General features: G+C 42.4%; 1 protein-coding gene and 1 long non-coding RNA gene across 2 annotated transcripts; one reads left to right on the top strand and one right to left on the bottom strand.

Annotated features, from left to right (window-relative positions):
* Positions 1-3,262: 3,262 nt before the first annotated feature.
* Positions 3,263-8,601, top strand: IL6 (interleukin 6). Its single transcript, XM_075922218.1, has 5 exons — positions 3,263-4,245; positions 4,371-4,561; positions 5,277-5,390; positions 5,563-5,709; positions 8,004-8,601. Exons 1-5 carry the CDS (start codon positions 4,227-4,229, stop codon positions 8,193-8,195), a joined length of 663 nt encoding a protein of 220 aa, XP_075778333.1. The 5' UTR covers positions 3,263-4,226; the 3' UTR covers positions 8,196-8,601.
* On the bottom strand, positions 4,555-8,051 carry LOC112543910 (uncharacterized). Its single transcript, XR_012901999.1, has 3 exons — positions 7,135-8,051; positions 5,547-5,613; positions 4,555-4,820 (listed from the first exon to the last, which is right to left on the bottom strand). It is a non-coding gene; the product is annotated as an uncharacterized LOC112543910 (long non-coding RNA).
* Positions 8,602-16,915: the final 8,314 nt, after the last annotated feature.

Raw genomic sequence — 16,915 nt, 5'->3', positions numbered from 1 at the left:
CATGCAGGGCTCAAAAATTGAGTTATCTTAATGAAAAGAAATCCTTTAGTGCCTTGTGTACATTTTCAAGTGAAGAAATCCCTCTCGCTGTGAACTGTGCTAATACAGGATAGTAAAGGACCTGTATCACAGCTGTGTCACAACAAGGTACATTACTTTAATGCTGCTTCATTCAATGGCATCAAACTGCTGGCTGAGGTTATCCATTTAGCTTCCATGGATCCTCAGAAGAGTAAAGAATAGAGTCAGCCCTGGGCATAAACAGGACCTGAAACTTCAGAGACTATATGTACAAAAACTGCTCAAAAGAAGCAAGTTTTGTCTTATTGAGGGTTCTAGGACTCCTTCACTCAATATTTACAGAGATTATGAACCAAAACTACATCAATGAAATGGGCTTCAATTCCCTCACAAGAGATAGTCAGCCATCAAATAATGGAGGTTCTCTTCCATACACTAGATTTCTCTATAGAAGCACAAAACCACATGCTTAGAATCATTCCTATTTTAATTAAAAGTACTGCATTATTCTATAGTGTTAGTATCAAATAACCACATCACAAACTGTAGTGGCTTGGATGATTACAATAGAATATTGGAGAATTTAAAAATAATAAGAATGTAAAACAAAACGGAGTAGAATATAGAGTAGCTTTAACAGTAATTAGTAACATTTCTATTCAAATATTTCTTTTCTATACAAACATACTAGTTATTTATCAATTTATTTTACATTAACAGACATCCTTCCTTTGCTGCCATTAGCATTGTTTTGCTTTTCCACCCTTGTTTGAGCTTCTTCTGAGCATGCATCTGACTTGTTCTGACTCCAATACCTCAGCATTGTTTAGAATGATTGTTTTGGTGGTATTACCATTTCCTCTGAGGGTAGCAAATTAACAACCCACACTTCCCCTTATCATTATGAAAAAAAAGCTTTTACATTCACAATTATTTCTGTGATCATCAATAATTTAAAAGGGCTGCAGGGATTAGGGTAGGGTTTTAAAAAGGTCTTGGTATTGGCTTCTCTCTGAAGCCATTTAAATTAACGGTAGAACTCCTATTGGTCATCCCAGAGTACAGAAAGATCAACAATGAGTACTAGGATGTATCTAGACTGCAGAGTTTTTCCGGGATACTGAAGATATCCCAGAAAAGCTATGCCATGTCCAAGGAATGTGTCTGCTTTTCCAAAAAAAAATTCAGAAAAGCAGACACCTTTTTTTGGCATCTACAAGGAAGAAGGGATGTTCTGAAAAAGGCTTTTTCCCCCCAACATTTGGCCCAGTGTAGACGGGTCAATTGTCGGAAAAGCCTCTTTCAGAAGAAAAGCAGACAAAGATATGCAAATTGCAATTGGCAATTTGTGTATCTTTTTCCGATAGAACTTTGTAGTCTAGACACAACCCTGCTGAAAATCCCACCTTAACAGCATTTTTAACACAAACATATAGGTATTGTATGTGCTATATCCTACTGTACAGTTAACTGATGGCCTGTTAACACTCCTCCTTTAAAATGTGGTAACTATTTATGCTCAACAATATTTTCTACCCTGTATTTAGCTGTGACACTGAGGCCCCATCTATACAACAGACCTACAGCGGTATTACTATATTGCTCAGGACTGTGAAAAATCCTCACCCCTGAGCGACAGAGTTACACCAACTTAATCCTCCATGTAAACAGCACTACATGGACAAGAGAGCTTCTCTCATCAACCTAGCTATTTAGAATGTAAATTAACTATACAGACATGAGAAATTCTCCTATTGGCACAGAAGTGTCTTCACTTAAGCACTGCAATGGCACAGTTGCACCAGTGCAGCTACACAGCTGTAGCTCTCTATGCAAAGCCAATCTCAAAGTTTCCCAGACCTGAAGCTTGTGTCTCTCACCAACATTACCTGGTCCACCCATCTTGTCTCAATATCCTGGGACCAACACAGTTATTACAACAATACTGCTCAACTCCTTGCTACAAGCTAGTAATGAAGAAAAATGCCTAAAAGAATTCTATAAATATTCGATATTAATAATATTTGTAAAACAAAAAACAAAGAGGGATCTCAACTTCCAGGCTTACTGTCTGGGATTAATAAGGAACTTTCCTGTTGGGTCTAATTGTCCATGCCAGTTGCTGTTTGCGTTTTATGCCGTCTTCTAAATTAACCAATCTCAGAAGAAGAATACCTGACTAGATGGCCATGGGTCTGATCTGGTGTAGCAGTTCTAACATTCTGATACTTTAGATTAGATTATCCAATTTCAGTGTTACATTTAAATGTATGCATAGATGATATGAAATTAATGTTCTGCTATGCATAAAGGAGGATGGCAGAGGGCTTTGTGCCACAAAAGATTATTGCTCTGGCTATTCATCTACAGAGTTCAAACAGCTCCAATCAGATTTTTGGTCAAGTAAAAATGGAGTTTGGTAGTCTCTGCTCTGTGTCACCTGGAGGTCACAAACCACATTTCAGCACTGCAGTAAATTAGGCACAATTACTACAATTCTTTTGGCCCCAATACAGGTGTGGGTGGGAACAAAGAGGGCAGTTGATTTAAAAGGCCCAGAGATTTAAAAAGGCCTGGGGCTCCAGGCTGCTACAGCAGCGGTGGGGGCGGATGGAGGCTGAGCCCTTTAAATTGCCACCAGAGCCCTGCACAGCATGGGCAAGGCAGTGGTGAGGGCTGGCTGGGGGAGGCTAGACCCTAGACCTGCCCTTTCTGCCCAAGGGCCTGCCCCTTGTAGGAGCCCAGAGCCAAGCTCCTCTCTCCCATTCCCTAAGGCCCAGTGAAGTCTGTCACCAGCCCTGCACTTTCCAATAAATTGCCAGAATGACACATTAAACACTGTAGCACTTTTTGTTAGAACAGTGGAATGTGTTTGGAAGAGAATGAAAGCATTGTCCGCCCTTAACACTTACTTCTCCAATGATACCCATAGAAAGCAAATTAATATTTTATTAATTATAAATTGATAATCTATATAAATTGTGCAGATGTCCAAACTCATTAACCATGAAATCTTATTGCAGTCACCTTGCTTTTTCTTTATCACATACTCCTCTCTCCCTGTTCTCCTTCATGTATGAAATGAATAGAGATGCCTATCTCCTAAAACTAGAAGGGACCTTACAAGGTCATTGAGTCCAGTCCCTTGCCTTCACAACAGGAGCAAGTACCATCCCTAACAGATTTTGTCCCTGATCCCTAAATGGCCCCCTCAAAGATTGAACTCTCAACCCTGGGTTTAGCAGGCCAATGCTCAAGCCACTTGAGCTATGCCTCCCCCCGTTACATAAAATTAGAATGTGTCTTTAGTGCAGGAAACATGTTTCTATGATTGTGTCCATATGAGAAAACTGGATCAATTTCAACAAATCAGTTTAGAAACTCATTTAGCAAAAATCAGTTTATTATAAGACACTCTTAAAACCAACTGAGATTGCCTACATAGTAGGCAGAATCAACTTACATAAACTTTTCAAGCCATTTAGTTAAACTGTCACACTTTTATTTTTTATATCAGGCCTAAATGTACTTTAAAATGCCAACCACAGCTGGAATCTATGAACATAATTAATAGCAACAGTAATTGACATTCACTGCTTTCTGCCATTTACTGTCCAATTTATCCTTTTGAGAATTAGAGTCTTTTTTTTATTTGTATATTTTGTTAGTTGTCAATTTATCTGAATAGTCTACCAATCAATTAGTTAAAGAATTAAATTGTTTCCTTTCCCTTAAAAGGTATCCTGTAGTGATTATTATATCATCATGTACAGAAGAGCAATTACTAAATATTTGTTTTCTCGCAAGAATGCATTTGTATCTTGGAACATCTTTTCCCTTAAATGCCAAGTGTGAAATGATTATCCAGGGCCAGTGGAGGAAGCCTTCTGATCTGAGTCATTTACTGTAGGCCAGAACACACTGTAGGGGGTTTTCTGACCTATTAATACTTTTCTTAATTCAGGCTTTTATAGTGAGCTCAGTTTCCTGAAGTATTTCACAATAGCATCGTGTACCTCTCTCATTAGAAATAGTTACTTTTCATTACAGCAAAAGAATTTTTTTTTCTTTCTAATACTGGATTTTCCCAGTGGCCAATGAATATAAATATACACAAGATCAGGGATTCCTTCAGCTCAGTCTGCTCTCCAGACCTCTGGCCAGCAACTCTTTAGAGAGAGCAAAGGGGAATTCAGGAGAAAGAAATGAATTATCTTCGGGGATGTAAGTAACAGCCTCTCATCTGCAGAATGAGCTAGTCTCTCCCACTGTCCTTTTGAGGGAGTGTGTCTGTGACTTAGCTGGCAGGATTTCATTCCACTCCTTCCTTGTCTATTTCCTCCTCTCAGGCTCTCTTTGGGTAGCAACAGCCCTCACAATGCTCCTGGGAGCCAGAGCTGTTCCCATCCTGGATTCCTCTGGGGAAGAGGAACTTGTTAATGATCCTTTGAGGAATTCGCTTGCAAGAAGCCCCCTGCTGCCAGATTGCGAGTCCTTGGCATGGCTACTGCACAGCAAAGCTGCTAAACTGAAGGACGAGGTGGGTAATACATGGAGGCCTCTGGGACTGGAATCGCAGTCCGAGTCCTGAGTTGATCGGATCTTTGCTACACTTGGCAACACAGAGGTTTTAACAGCAAACAGGACTATCTGGTGTTTCATGGTGCCCCCACCAGCTGTTTTATTTGGGTTCATGTTGTCATTTGTCTTGAGCTTGGCTGTGGAATCAGCATTTTGCTTGAAGCCACTTCTCTGTCTAGGCTGCAGGGTGATTTATGCACCTTTCTGATGGACAAGGCCTAAGATGAGAGGGAAGAGAATTCCTTTTAGCCCTGAAAAGCAGGCAGAGAAGAAGGCATGAATATCTTTGTTAAAAGTGAAGTGAGAGTGGGTTTGCACAACATGCAGCCTCCTGACCTTCTGTAAGAGCAAATATTTGAGACATGCTCCTTAGAAAGCATACCAGCCTGCATTAGTGTGTCCATGCTGTGTATCAGACAGACTAGAGCAAATTGTTTCTGATGGGAGAATATGAAAATCATAATTAATATAAAGTGATTTCTAATTAGAACCACATATTTGACTATTCTGCCAAATAGTTTTAAAAGCTGGTTTTAAAAAAAATGTTTTGTGGATACTTCAGAAATGCATTAGGTCTTTCTACTGACATAGTTCAGCGGTTGTATAGTGCCTTTTGCTTGAAAAATGCGCATGTGATTAAAGGTGTAATAAAACCTCTTTGTGTTTCTTCCCAGATGTGTGAGAAATTTACTGTGTGTGACAACAGTATGGAGATGCTTGCCCAAAATGATCTGAACCTCCCCAAGATCACAGAGGAAGATGGATGTCTACTGTCTGGATTCAATGAGGCAAGGAATCTATAACATTTATAATACATTCATAACCCCCTACACAGGGTCATATCTGAGGCTCCCAGGAGCATTGTATAAATATTGGTTAGTTAACTGATACATAGAAACAATATTGCCATCAAATAATTTTTCAGCAATAAGTAATTTCCTTACCCTTCTCTCATTGTAGGAGAAATGCTTGAGTGGAATCTCCAGTGGACTTTTTACATTTCAGACATACCTGGAATATGTACAAGAAACATTGATTACTGAAAAGCAAAAAGTGGAATCCATATGTTATGGCACAAAACATCTGGCAAATACTGTGAGGCAGATGGTGAGTTATTTTTTTGTTTGTGCATACATAATTATTTTGACTTTGATTTGTAAAGGATCCAGAAACATAATGCTCTGAAAAATAACAGGAGACATAATGAACCCATTGGTTACAATAGACCCAAGCTGACTCTTCAACCCCTTGCTCTCAATATTTATTAGAAAGAATATCAATGATATGTTACAGATTTTACCAATATATTCTGACAATTAGATTTTTTCTCTCTTTTCTTGTTGTTATCCCTAATTTGCATACCAGCTCTAGCAAGTAAATGTATTATATTTTGCAAATGACTGGATTGATGACAAAGAGAAATCTGATTTCTGCTATTTTTTCCCAGTAGCTGTTAGAATTAGGACTCAAGCCTGCAGTCTTTTCACACCCAAAGCTCCAGGGAAGTAAAAAACAAATACACTTACAGTGACCCAGAGAAAGACTAGAGAATACTTTTAACAAACGTCATAAATACTTAAAATCATAAAAGCAAGCTTTCAAGCAAGATTGTATGGCATGATTAAAAATCTTCTATTTAAAATCAAATGTACAGGTTATAGAATTTCTGATAAACACAACCTATAGGTTAAAGAGTTGGAAGAATAAAAAGTGCCACCTACAGAGAAACACTTGCTTTTTTGCATCACAATTGATAACATTGTAACATTTTACAAAACCCTGAATATTTCTGGACTCAGAAAATTAACTGCTATTCAGTTCTAATAGCTGTTCTGGATATTTTGCAATACTGTACCTTGAAAGGACACACTAGCTGTGCTGTATGTTTTGCAAGACTTTAAAATGGAACTCTTTAAAATTCACTCCATTCCTGCAGTTTTTACTCCCACTAATAAATAGCTCTTCATGTGAATATATTCTTTATAGTCTATGGAACTACTGTGTGAATAAGAACCACTCAGATAAGCGAGGGTTGAAGGATCAAGAATTATAAAAATTATATGCCATTGTTTCCTACAAGGTGTTTTTCAATGCCTTGATAAGCCCATTGTATATGTAATATTCATTTTGTAACATATTTATGTTCATCATTTTTAGACTAAAGGGATCTGAACTACTTTTTCCATACAGTGATAGAATAATAGTCCTGTTACATGGACCATTGATTTCACCTGTATATATTGCAAACATTGATTTGTGGCCATTTTCTGTGTTGTTCTCTGACTGGGTGAACTCAGTGAGATTTTAGCCCTCATGAAAGTGAGAAACTGATTGACCTGGCTGAAACTAAATATGCCAAATAAAAAGCTCACAAGTAAAATGTTTGCCTGTGGGAACTAGGAGAGATCCTGGGGAGTAGAAACAGAGTCTTCCTCCCTAATTAGGAAGTGGGGCCTATGCTACTCATTCAGCTAACCTGGCATTCCTGCTATTGACTAGGGGGAGGACTTGAGATTGTAGTCTGTTGCTCACCTGTTGTTAGTTTGTGATGAGTAGATCCATAGAACCATTGCTAGGTCGGCACTCCCATATCCCCTATGGTTCTGTAGAAAGCCTCCACACAGAACTCTGCAGCATGTGGCAAGGAATCAGAGATGTAACCATGGAGAGGTGTGCTCAGATTCCATCCCTTTATGTTATTTTAATGAAGAGGACATGCCTTTCTTATACAATTCAAGTAACATTAAAAAAAATAGAAGTTCCAGCTTATAGTATACTGTTTCCAGCATTTCTTGGTTAGCAGCTTGGATCCTGACAGGATGAAGCAAACACTGCTTGTTACAGGGCTTTGTACTTTATTAATCTCCCAGAATTCAGATTAAACTTTCAAAAGCACCTGAGTTCCATTTTCAGATGTGTCATAGTCACTTAAGAGCCTCAATAGCATCGACAATCAATAGGACTTAGGTTAAGTGTCTAAGTACTATTGAAAACAGGACTCAAGCTATGACTATGCTATAGCTTAAGTCAGCATGAATTAGGTCTCTTAAGGGTGAGATTAAACCACCTCCCTGTGTAGCATAAGCTATACCCACATAAGGGCCGGGGTGGACTTGATTAGCCTCATTAACACAATATATATATACCCCTGTCTCTGTAACTTCCACTCCAATTCATCTGAAAGCATATGCCTTCAAGCAACATGGATACAGTGGGGATAAATAAGTTGTAGGCTATATAGCCCTGTCAGACTATCTGCTGCCTCAATAGTACAGCAAAGAAAAGCATGTACTTCCTTCCTTATAAGCATATTTTACATTTTTCACATGTGTAGGCAGATCCTTTCCATTGAGAGCATTTTATGGTATTGTAACCAATATATTTTAATTTTCTTTTCATAGGTGAAAAATCCTGGTGCAGTGATCATGCCAGACCCAGCCACTCAGAACACACTTTTTGCAAAACTGAAGTCAAATAAAAAATGGATAGAAAAAATCACCACTCATCTCATCCTCCGGGACTTTACTTCATTCATGGAGAAAACCGTGAGGGCTGTTCGATATTTGAAAAACACCAGGAGTCTCAGTGTTTGAATGTTTTAATTCAGGCACATTCCTTCGTCACAAAATCTGTCATGTGGCAGATGACAGTGTAGTTCTATTTTAAGAACTACAAGTAACTGCATAAAGTATTTATATTTTATTAAGATTTCCTTTTACAAACGTATTTATTGTTTTTAAATATTTATTTTTTTAAATATTGTCTATTTATTTTTATAAGATTTAGAGCTAATTTAAACAGAGACTATTTTATTTCAATATTTACTACCACTACCTGTATTTATTACCTCTAGTTACAAGACAAGATGGTTTCTCTTAATATATAAAAAAATTCACTCGAGAGGGCTGTATGTACTATGAAAAAAATGGCTAATTTATGCTCTGAAAATGTGTGAAAGAGTATTTAACATTATTTATATTTAAAGAAAAATAAAAGCAGGTTTAAAAACAGACTAGTTTGTATGTTTTTAAATAAAAGTATGGCATTCTGATATAACCTATTTTTATCCCCAAAATTATTTATAATCTATTTTGCCTTCATTCAACAGCCCTTCTGGAAGAATATGTTTTGCGGGTTACTAGATCAAAGTTTCTAAAAATATATATATACAGAGTCAATTATTAAAAAGAATGATAAAAATCAGCCTAACAGGAGTAAACTCTTAAGTCTAGTGGTTCTCAACCTGCAGTATGCTTTCAGCCCAATCAGCACACAACTGTGGTTCGTGTTACATCTCCAGGCCATACAGGTAGTACCTATATATATATTGTTTTGGCCAACATAACACATGGAGCTGCATATGTGGTTCACAATGGTAATTAAGTTCAGAACCACTTCTCTAATCCCACTGTTAGGGCATGTCTATATTACAGCGTTATTTCGAAATAAGAGGGAGTCACTCACCTGTGCAGGAACGACTGTTCTTCGAGATGTGTGTCCCTATGGGTGCTCCATTATTGGTGTCAGGTCGTCCCAGCACCGCAGATTGGAGTTTTCATTAGCAGTAGTCAGCCGGACCGCCAATATGCAGATCACACTTTGTTCCGTTCGTGCCCTTTTGATCATGCGTGTGGTCCTGCTCCCGCCAGTTCCTCGAGTCCACCCGGATAGCTTGAAGATATAATAGGAGATTCCGAAGCAGTGAGGAGGAAGGGTAGTGGAGCTCCCATGGGGACACACATCTCAAAGAACAATCACTACTGCACAGGTGAGTAACTCCCTCTTCTTCTTCAAGTGATGTTACTGTGGGTGTTCCTCTGTTGGTGACTGTGTAGCAGTACCTGAGAACACATGGAAGGCGGGTCTTGGAGTCATGATTTAATCACCATTGATAGTACTGCAGAGGCCATTTACTGACCTTAGCTCCACTTTGAGGGATAGTATAATACTTCATAAAGGTATTGTTGGTGGACCACTCGGCATGTGTCTCTGAGGGGGGCTCCTCCAAAGGAAAGCCATGGAGGTTGCTACAGATCTTGTAAAGTGTGCACTAGGTGCTTCTAGAAGTGGTTTGTTCCATAAGGCATAGCACTTTATTATGCAGGAAACTATAAGTCTGTAAGTGCATTGCGATGAGAGAGGTTCACCTTTAGAGCATTCCGCCACCGAGATTAGCAGTTGCTTCAATTTGCAAAAAGTTTGAGTTCTGTCTGTATAGAAAGCCAGTGCTCTGCACACGTCAAGAGAGTGAAGCACAGCCTCACAACAATTTAAATCTGGCTTAGGGTAAAAGGAAGGAAGGATGATTGGTTCATATATGTGGACATCCGAGCAAACTTTAGGGATGAAGGAGGGATGTGGCTGCAATATGACGTTGTGTCTATTAAATGTGGTATATGGTGGTACTGCTATTAAGACCCTCAATTCTCCAACTCTGCGGGTGGAAGTAATGGCTAGTAGAAAAACTACCTTGATCGTCATTGTTGATAGTGGAGAAGTAGCTAGTGGTTCAAAGGGAGCATGGGTAAAAGTGTCCAACACCGTCTCCAGGTTCCACACCGAAGGTAGTAATCAACGTGGCGAGTACAGGTTGCAAAGACCTTTGATACATCTTTTGGTAAAAGGATTTACAAACACTGAACAACCATCTATTGAGTGATGGAAAGCGGCGATCACTGCCAAATGTACTTTTAGGGAAGTAAGGGCCAACCCCGCATCCTTCAGAAACAAGATATAGTCTAAAATGTTGTGTAGAGATGTTGTGCATGAGTCCAATGCTTTATCAGAGCACCATGAAAGGAATCTATACCAATTTTGAAGCTAAGTGGAATGAGTAGATTGTTTCCTGCTGTGCAAGAGGACATATTTTACTTGGTCTGAACACTGGAGTTCCCCTCTGTGGAACCAACAATGAGCCATGCTGTCAGTTGTAGATCATGGGGCTGTGGGTAGAGTAGGATTCTGTTGTTCTGGGTTAAGAGGTCATGATACTTGGTAAGGTGATAGGGTGGTTGAGGAGACATCCAATACAGATAAGGGAACCACGTCTGTCATGCCCAAAAGGGGGCTATGAGAATGATTGTTGCCCCATCCCTGTTGATCTTTTCGAGGACTCTGGGAATGAGGAGTGGGAGGGAATGCGTATGAGGGGTCCTTTCCAGTTGAGAAGAAAAGCATCCCCTAGAGATGTTGGTCTGACACCAGCTCTGGAACAATATTGGCATTTCGCATTCTTGTAGGAGCTGAAAAGGTTTATTTTCAGGCAACCCTATTGATGGAAGATGGGCTAAAGAACTCGTGATAGAGCTTCCACTCATGGTCTGGAGCAAAGTGCCTGCTGAGAGCGTCTGCAGTCATGTTGTTGATGCTTAATGAGTATGAAGCTCTCAGAGTGATTCTGTTGCGGATGCACCAGTTCCATAACCAGACTGCTACAGCGCATAGAGAACAGGATCGGGCACCCCCTTGGCAATTTATATAATACATTGTTGTTATATTGTCAGTAAATATTCTGATAGTGGTATCCTGGATACATGTGACAAAATGCATGCATGCATTGGAAAGGGCTCTGAGTTTCAGTAGATTGATATGTAAAGTAGTCTCCGAGGCATCCATCATCCTTGTATTGGTCTGTTGCCCATATGAACGCCCCATCCAATGAAGGAAGCATCTGTAGTTTTATGGGTGGAAGATTGGTCTCGATGGAATGGGACACGTGCCAGAAAATTGCTGGGATTGGTCCACCACTTGAGGGACGTTTCAGCAGTGGGAGGGAGAAAAACTTGTCATCTCAGGAGGATATAAATGGATGCATGGCAGAGCTGGAGACATCGAAAGTGTAGGCATGTGTGATTGACTACATATGTTGTAGTGGCCATATGGCCCATGCGCTAGAGGCAGGTAAGTATTGGTACTGTAGGACTGGTCGTGACAGCAATGATGAGGTCTTAGATCACTTGGAATCTTTGTAATGGTAGGAATCTTTGTAATGGTAGATATGCTCTTTCTGTGTCAAGTCTAGTTGAACACCTATAACAGCGGTGGCCAAGGAAAAAATTGCGGCGCCTGACAGAGCCAGGACAAACCCAGAACTGCTCAGGTCAGCCAGTCTCACAGCCGGACTGCTCTGAGCTGCATGTGTGCTCACGGCCCGTGCTGTTCTGCTCATGGCCCCCAGCACACTATGTCATATCCTGCACGTGCAGGCCAGGTCGCACTCAGCGTTCCAGTCTGTACACGCTAGCAGCCAGCTGCTGAGCGCAGGCAGCGATGGCACCTCCACCTACAGGTGCAGCGGCGCGTCTGGCTCCGGGAACTGGGCATAAGATTACAGAGGGAGGGAGATGCCTGGCTCTGGAGAAGGGGTGGGGGCTTGGATTTGGGGGGTGCACATGGTGTCCCGGAGTCCCGGCCAGCACATGCTCAAAGCCAGCTGCTCAGCGCATGTGCCCAGCACCTGGGGAACGGCGGCAGCGACTGTCCTCTGAGACCCGGGCATAAGGTTGGGGCAAAGGGGATTGGATTACAGCAGGGAAGGGAGGTGTCTGGCTCTGTGGAAGGGGAGGGGAGTTGGATTGGCTGGGGAGAGAGTGTGCGCATGGTATCCCGGTGTCCCAGCCAGCACATGCTCAAAGCTGGCCACTCAAAGCACGTGCCCCAGCGCATGGTGGTAGCGGCAGCGGCTCTGGCTCTGGGCATAAGGTTGTGGGGAGGGGGATTGGGTTAGAGCTGGGAGGAGGCCCTGGCTCTGGGGAAGAGGAGAGGAGGGGGACTGGGTTAGAGTGGGGGGGATTGGCTCTAGGGGAGGAGAGAGGGATTGGGTTAGAGTGGGGGGAGCTGCTCTGGGGAAAGGGAGGGGAGAGAAGGGAGATTGGCTTAGAGCAGGGAGGAAGCCCTGGTTCTAGGGAAGGGGATGGGGATTGGGTTAGAGTGGGAGAGGGAGTAGGAATCCCAGTACTGCATGCCAGCTCCAACTTCTCAGGAAGCACGTGGCTGTCATGGAGAGCAGAGGAAGAGCACACCCTTCCTGAGAAGTTGGAGCTGGCATGCAGTCCCAGGACTCTTACACACACATCCTGCAGAAGGCAGCAGGGGGAAGGGCCAAGCGACAGACCCAGTTTTTCAGGAAGCGTGCCAGCTGTTTATGGGAGATGAAGGGAGGAGAGAGGAGAAGAAAAGCAGCCCACGTGCTTCCTAAGACCTGGGATCCCCAGGTACTGGCCGAGCTGTCCCTGTCCCCTCTCCCAGCCAGATCCTTCCCCCACCAGCACCCTGCCCCAGCATCCACCAGCACCTTGCCCCAACACTCTGTCCCCTGCCCCTACCAGCACAATTGGGGCCTCATTAGTGAAGCTTGTTTTTTTTTTGGAGGGGTTGTTTTTTGCATCTGACTTGCCTAGGAGCTGGCTGGGGAGAGATTGTGGGTCTGCATGTGGATGGATGACCGAGGCAACAGGGTGGGCAATATGCAGGCTGTCAATATTGATGATATGTTGAACCATGAGAGAGATAGTCATAGTAATATGCTGGCCTATATTCTGATATTCCAATCAGTTAGGAGAGGAGTATCTGGATGAAAAAAGCACACTTGGGCTATGTCTACATTCATGGCTTCTTGCGTGAGTAATATGCAAATGAGGCTAAGCGTGGAATATTACTGCCTCATTTGCATACCTAATGAGCCACCATTTTTTTCAGAAGAGGCTCTTGCGCAAGAAAAACGCTCTTGTGCAATGCCGTTCTTCCTCTCAAGTAATAGGTGTAACGGCATTGCGCAAGAGGGTTTTTCTTGCATATAAAGGGGCAGTGTAGACACTCCTTGCGTATGCAAATGAGGCTTGACGATATTCCACGGTTAGCCTCATTTGCATATTACTCGCACAAGAAGCCGCGAGTGTAGACATAGCCCTATGGTCTGTATGATAGTGTGCATGCACAGAAGGTGACTTGGGTGATCCTCTTGAAGAGGATGGGGGTGATTGAGAGGTATATCTTCAGTAAGCTACAGGTGACAAATTGTAAGTCGGTCTATAATGTCTGCTTTGCCCATGTAGGTAATGCTCAGTGCTGCTCATTCATAGCGGAGGTGAGTGCAGTGAAGATGATGCAGAGGAAGGTGACGGAGCAAATGCTAACAGTTCCGGACTGATATCCCTTGCTGTGTCCGATTTTTGCCGTGCTTTTTTAGGTGCTGGTGAGCCAACCGGCACACACAGTGCCGAAGTTGATTCTGTTTGTACCTCGTGGCAGGAGTTATTTCCAGCGTCTTCGTAGGTGTAGATGCCAGCACCAATGCTGGTGGTGCCGGAATTGGCAGTGAGTGCCACAATGAACAGTGCCAGGATTGGTGGTGCCGTGATGGATGACGCCGAGGTGGCAGTGCTGCAGTGGATGGTGCAGTAGCCAGCGGTGCCAAATGATGAGATGGAAAGACTATTTATGGCACCAATGCAGTTTTGTGCAGAGATTTCGGCTCCCATGATGCTGGATGTTCCCGGCTTATCTCTTACACTCACCGGGCTTGTCAAGACTGGTGGAAAGGAGTGCGTATGCGAGGCTCTTTTACTTGTGGGAGCCAAGCCTGGAGAAATGGCTCTCCGCTTTTCAGCCCTCAGTGACTGCGACCTCGAGGTTGGCCGGGCTGGTTCTGAAGGTTATTGTCCGAGACAGAACATCAGAAATGGCTGCCCGTCGCAGGGAGCCATAGCCTGTAATACCTCTAAGGCTGGTATAGGGGACTCTGTCTGTGAGGTGGAGTGTTTTCCATATAAGGGCATGTAAATTAATAATCTTCCCCTGCTCGCTCCACCCATTGCAGTGAAAGATCAGCCAACGGGCTGACTTGTGCTCAGGTCTGCTACTCCACCCACTGCAGCAAAAACCAACCTATGGGGTGATAAGTTCACAGGCAATAAAACAGGCAGGCAGCCCTTCTCTCACTGGGGATTCGCATCGAGTGAACGCCTGGCCTGATCACCCAGACGCCTTGCACCCCCCGCTCTTGAGTCTTACTGAGCGTACTCCGAGTTAGTCGACCCGAGTGGAGACAGTTTATGAGCATGCGACCGGTACTTGTGTTCCTGCTGTCTCCAGAACTGGTATAACCCCCACCACCACCACCACCACCACCATCATCCCTATCCTAATTGATTTTTTAGTTGTCCTTATTGCTTGTCAAGTGACAGTGGCTAAAAAGTTACTAAGTTAGTTTATAAATAGTTGTGGTTTAGGTTTTTTACTGTTTCCTTGTATAAAGTTGTGTAAATAATCAGCCCTATGGACAATACCAGTGTTAATTCAACTGTTCCTAACCCCTGGGCAGTTATTGGGAATTATTGTGATTTAGAAAAGCCTCAGGGGATTGTTTTGTGTTGTCTGGCAATGTGTTTAATTTTTGTTCTGATGATTGTCTGGCGTCATCAAAATAAAATCAGTTTGTGCTTTTTAAAATCCCCAGTTGTGGTCTCATCCTTTCCGGCATCCCTTCGAACCTCGTGTATTACGGGGACTGACAGTTATAGGCTTTGTCAAAGAAAAATATTTATAGCCTAATTTCTCTGTCTCAGTGTGCTCTAAAAATGAATTTGGTGCAGTGGGCACATTTCTGAGGTACATGTGCCTTACAAAGACATTTTATACAGTCTGAGTAGCCATCAGACGCTGGCATAGTGTTGCTGCATGTGGCACACTTCTTAAAACTAGGGGAGCCCAGCATAGTGAAGGGTCTCCCTTGTCTATTAGAGTGTGCTCCTACTCTAAAGAATTAATAATTAACTACCTAAAGAAAACCCTTTTTTAAAAACAAGTAATTAACTATCATCTTTGTACTAAAAACTATTTAAAAAATGACTAAACTATGACTAAATACTAAACTAAGTTTTCTTCTCTGAATGGATCGTGAGGAGAAAGGGCTCACTCCATCTGTGACCAATGGTGGTGAAGAAGGAACTAGCGGAAGCCAGACCACACGCATGATCAAAGGGCACAAATAGCACAAAGCGCTAGCTGCACATGCGCGGTCCAGCTGACAACGGCTGATGAGAACTCTGATCTCCAGAGCTGGGATGACCTGATACCAACAGCAGAGCACCTGCAGGGATATCACTTGAAGAACTCATGTTATTTTGAAATAACGAAGTGAGCATCCACAAAGCAAGCCCATTATTTCGAAATTATTTTGAAGTAACAGGTTTCTTATTCCAGAATAATAAACCCTCATTTCACGAGGAATAACACCTATTTTGAAATTGCATTAGCATGACGGCTCCACTGCTGCTATTTTGAAATAGCTTCTCCTCAGGACCATTCAAATTAATTACTCCCCTGTGCTTTCTGGGGCTTTAAATTGAGGTAGCATGTCCACATTAGGGGAGCCTGCCTTGGACTAATTTCAAGGCTTCTCTAATGTGGACATGTTGTGTGGACTTGCTATTTTGAAATAGTTATTTCAGGAGTTATTATTCTGAAATAACTTATTTCCAAATACCTTTGCGCTACGTCTACTTTGGTGTGATCTCGTGCAAAAGCGGCCGCTCTTGCGCCAAAACTTGCTGCATGTCTACACTGGCCGCGTGTTCTTGCGCAAGTAAACTGACATTCTAATGTATAAAGTCAGGGCTTCTTGCACCAGAACTCTGACGCTCCCGCTCAGGAAGAAGCCCTTTTGCGCAAGAGCTCTTCCAGAAGAGGCCAGTGTAGACAGGCAAACATGAGTTTTCTTGCGCAAGAGAGCGTCTACACTGGCATGGATGCTCTTGCGCAAAAGCACATGCCAGTGTAGTCACTCTCTTGTGGAAGAGTTTTTGCACAAGAACTCTTCCGCAAAAGAGTTCTTCTGCAAGAAGCTGCCAGTGTAGACGTAGCCTTGTAGTGTAGACATACCCTTACACTTAGGTCAAAACCATTAGCAAAAACAACTATGGTAACTTGCCTCAAATGATCCAAATGCAGATGTTAAAAAAAAAAAAATCGCACTGTCAGCAAACAATCTACAGCAGCACATATAGAGGTAACAAGAGTCTTGACTCTTGGCCGAAGGGCAAAGGACAAACCCATTTTGGGGTAACAGAGTTGATTAATAAGGTTTATTTCTGGAGTCTATATACAGGGCATCCCCTCTATAAGTCGCCGCAGTATAAATCCGTTCCACACTAAAGTCGTTGACGCTTGTTGGAACCGATGTGTTATAAGTCCTCCCATTTCCTGCTCTTAAGTCACACAAATAATCCCCTCCAATTTGTGCAAATGGAAGTTAGCTATGGGGAAAAAAATCCCTGTTTTATGTTGTTTTGCTATAAGTCCAAGTTTTCTGAAA

The sequence above is a fragment of the Pelodiscus sinensis genome, chromosome 2, assembly GCF_049634645.1.
Source record: "Pelodiscus sinensis isolate JC-2024 chromosome 2, ASM4963464v1, whole genome shotgun sequence".
Classification (NCBI taxonomy): domain Eukaryota; kingdom Metazoa; phylum Chordata; order Testudines; family Trionychidae; genus Pelodiscus; species Pelodiscus sinensis.
Note: the sequence above shows the minus strand (reverse complement) of the source record. Positions and strands in the feature narration are given on the sequence as shown.

Bases quoted from the DNA above. Each gene is read 5' to 3' on its own strand.
- IL6 (XM_075922218.1), top strand. The intron at 4,562-5,276 runs GTGGGTAATACA...GTTTCTTCCCAG, and splicing joins CTGCTAAACTGAAGGACGAG to ATGTGTGAGAAATTTACTGT. The intron at 5,391-5,562 runs GCAAGGAATCTA...CTCTCATTGTAG, and splicing joins TACTGTCTGGATTCAATGAG to GAGAAATGCTTGAGTGGAAT.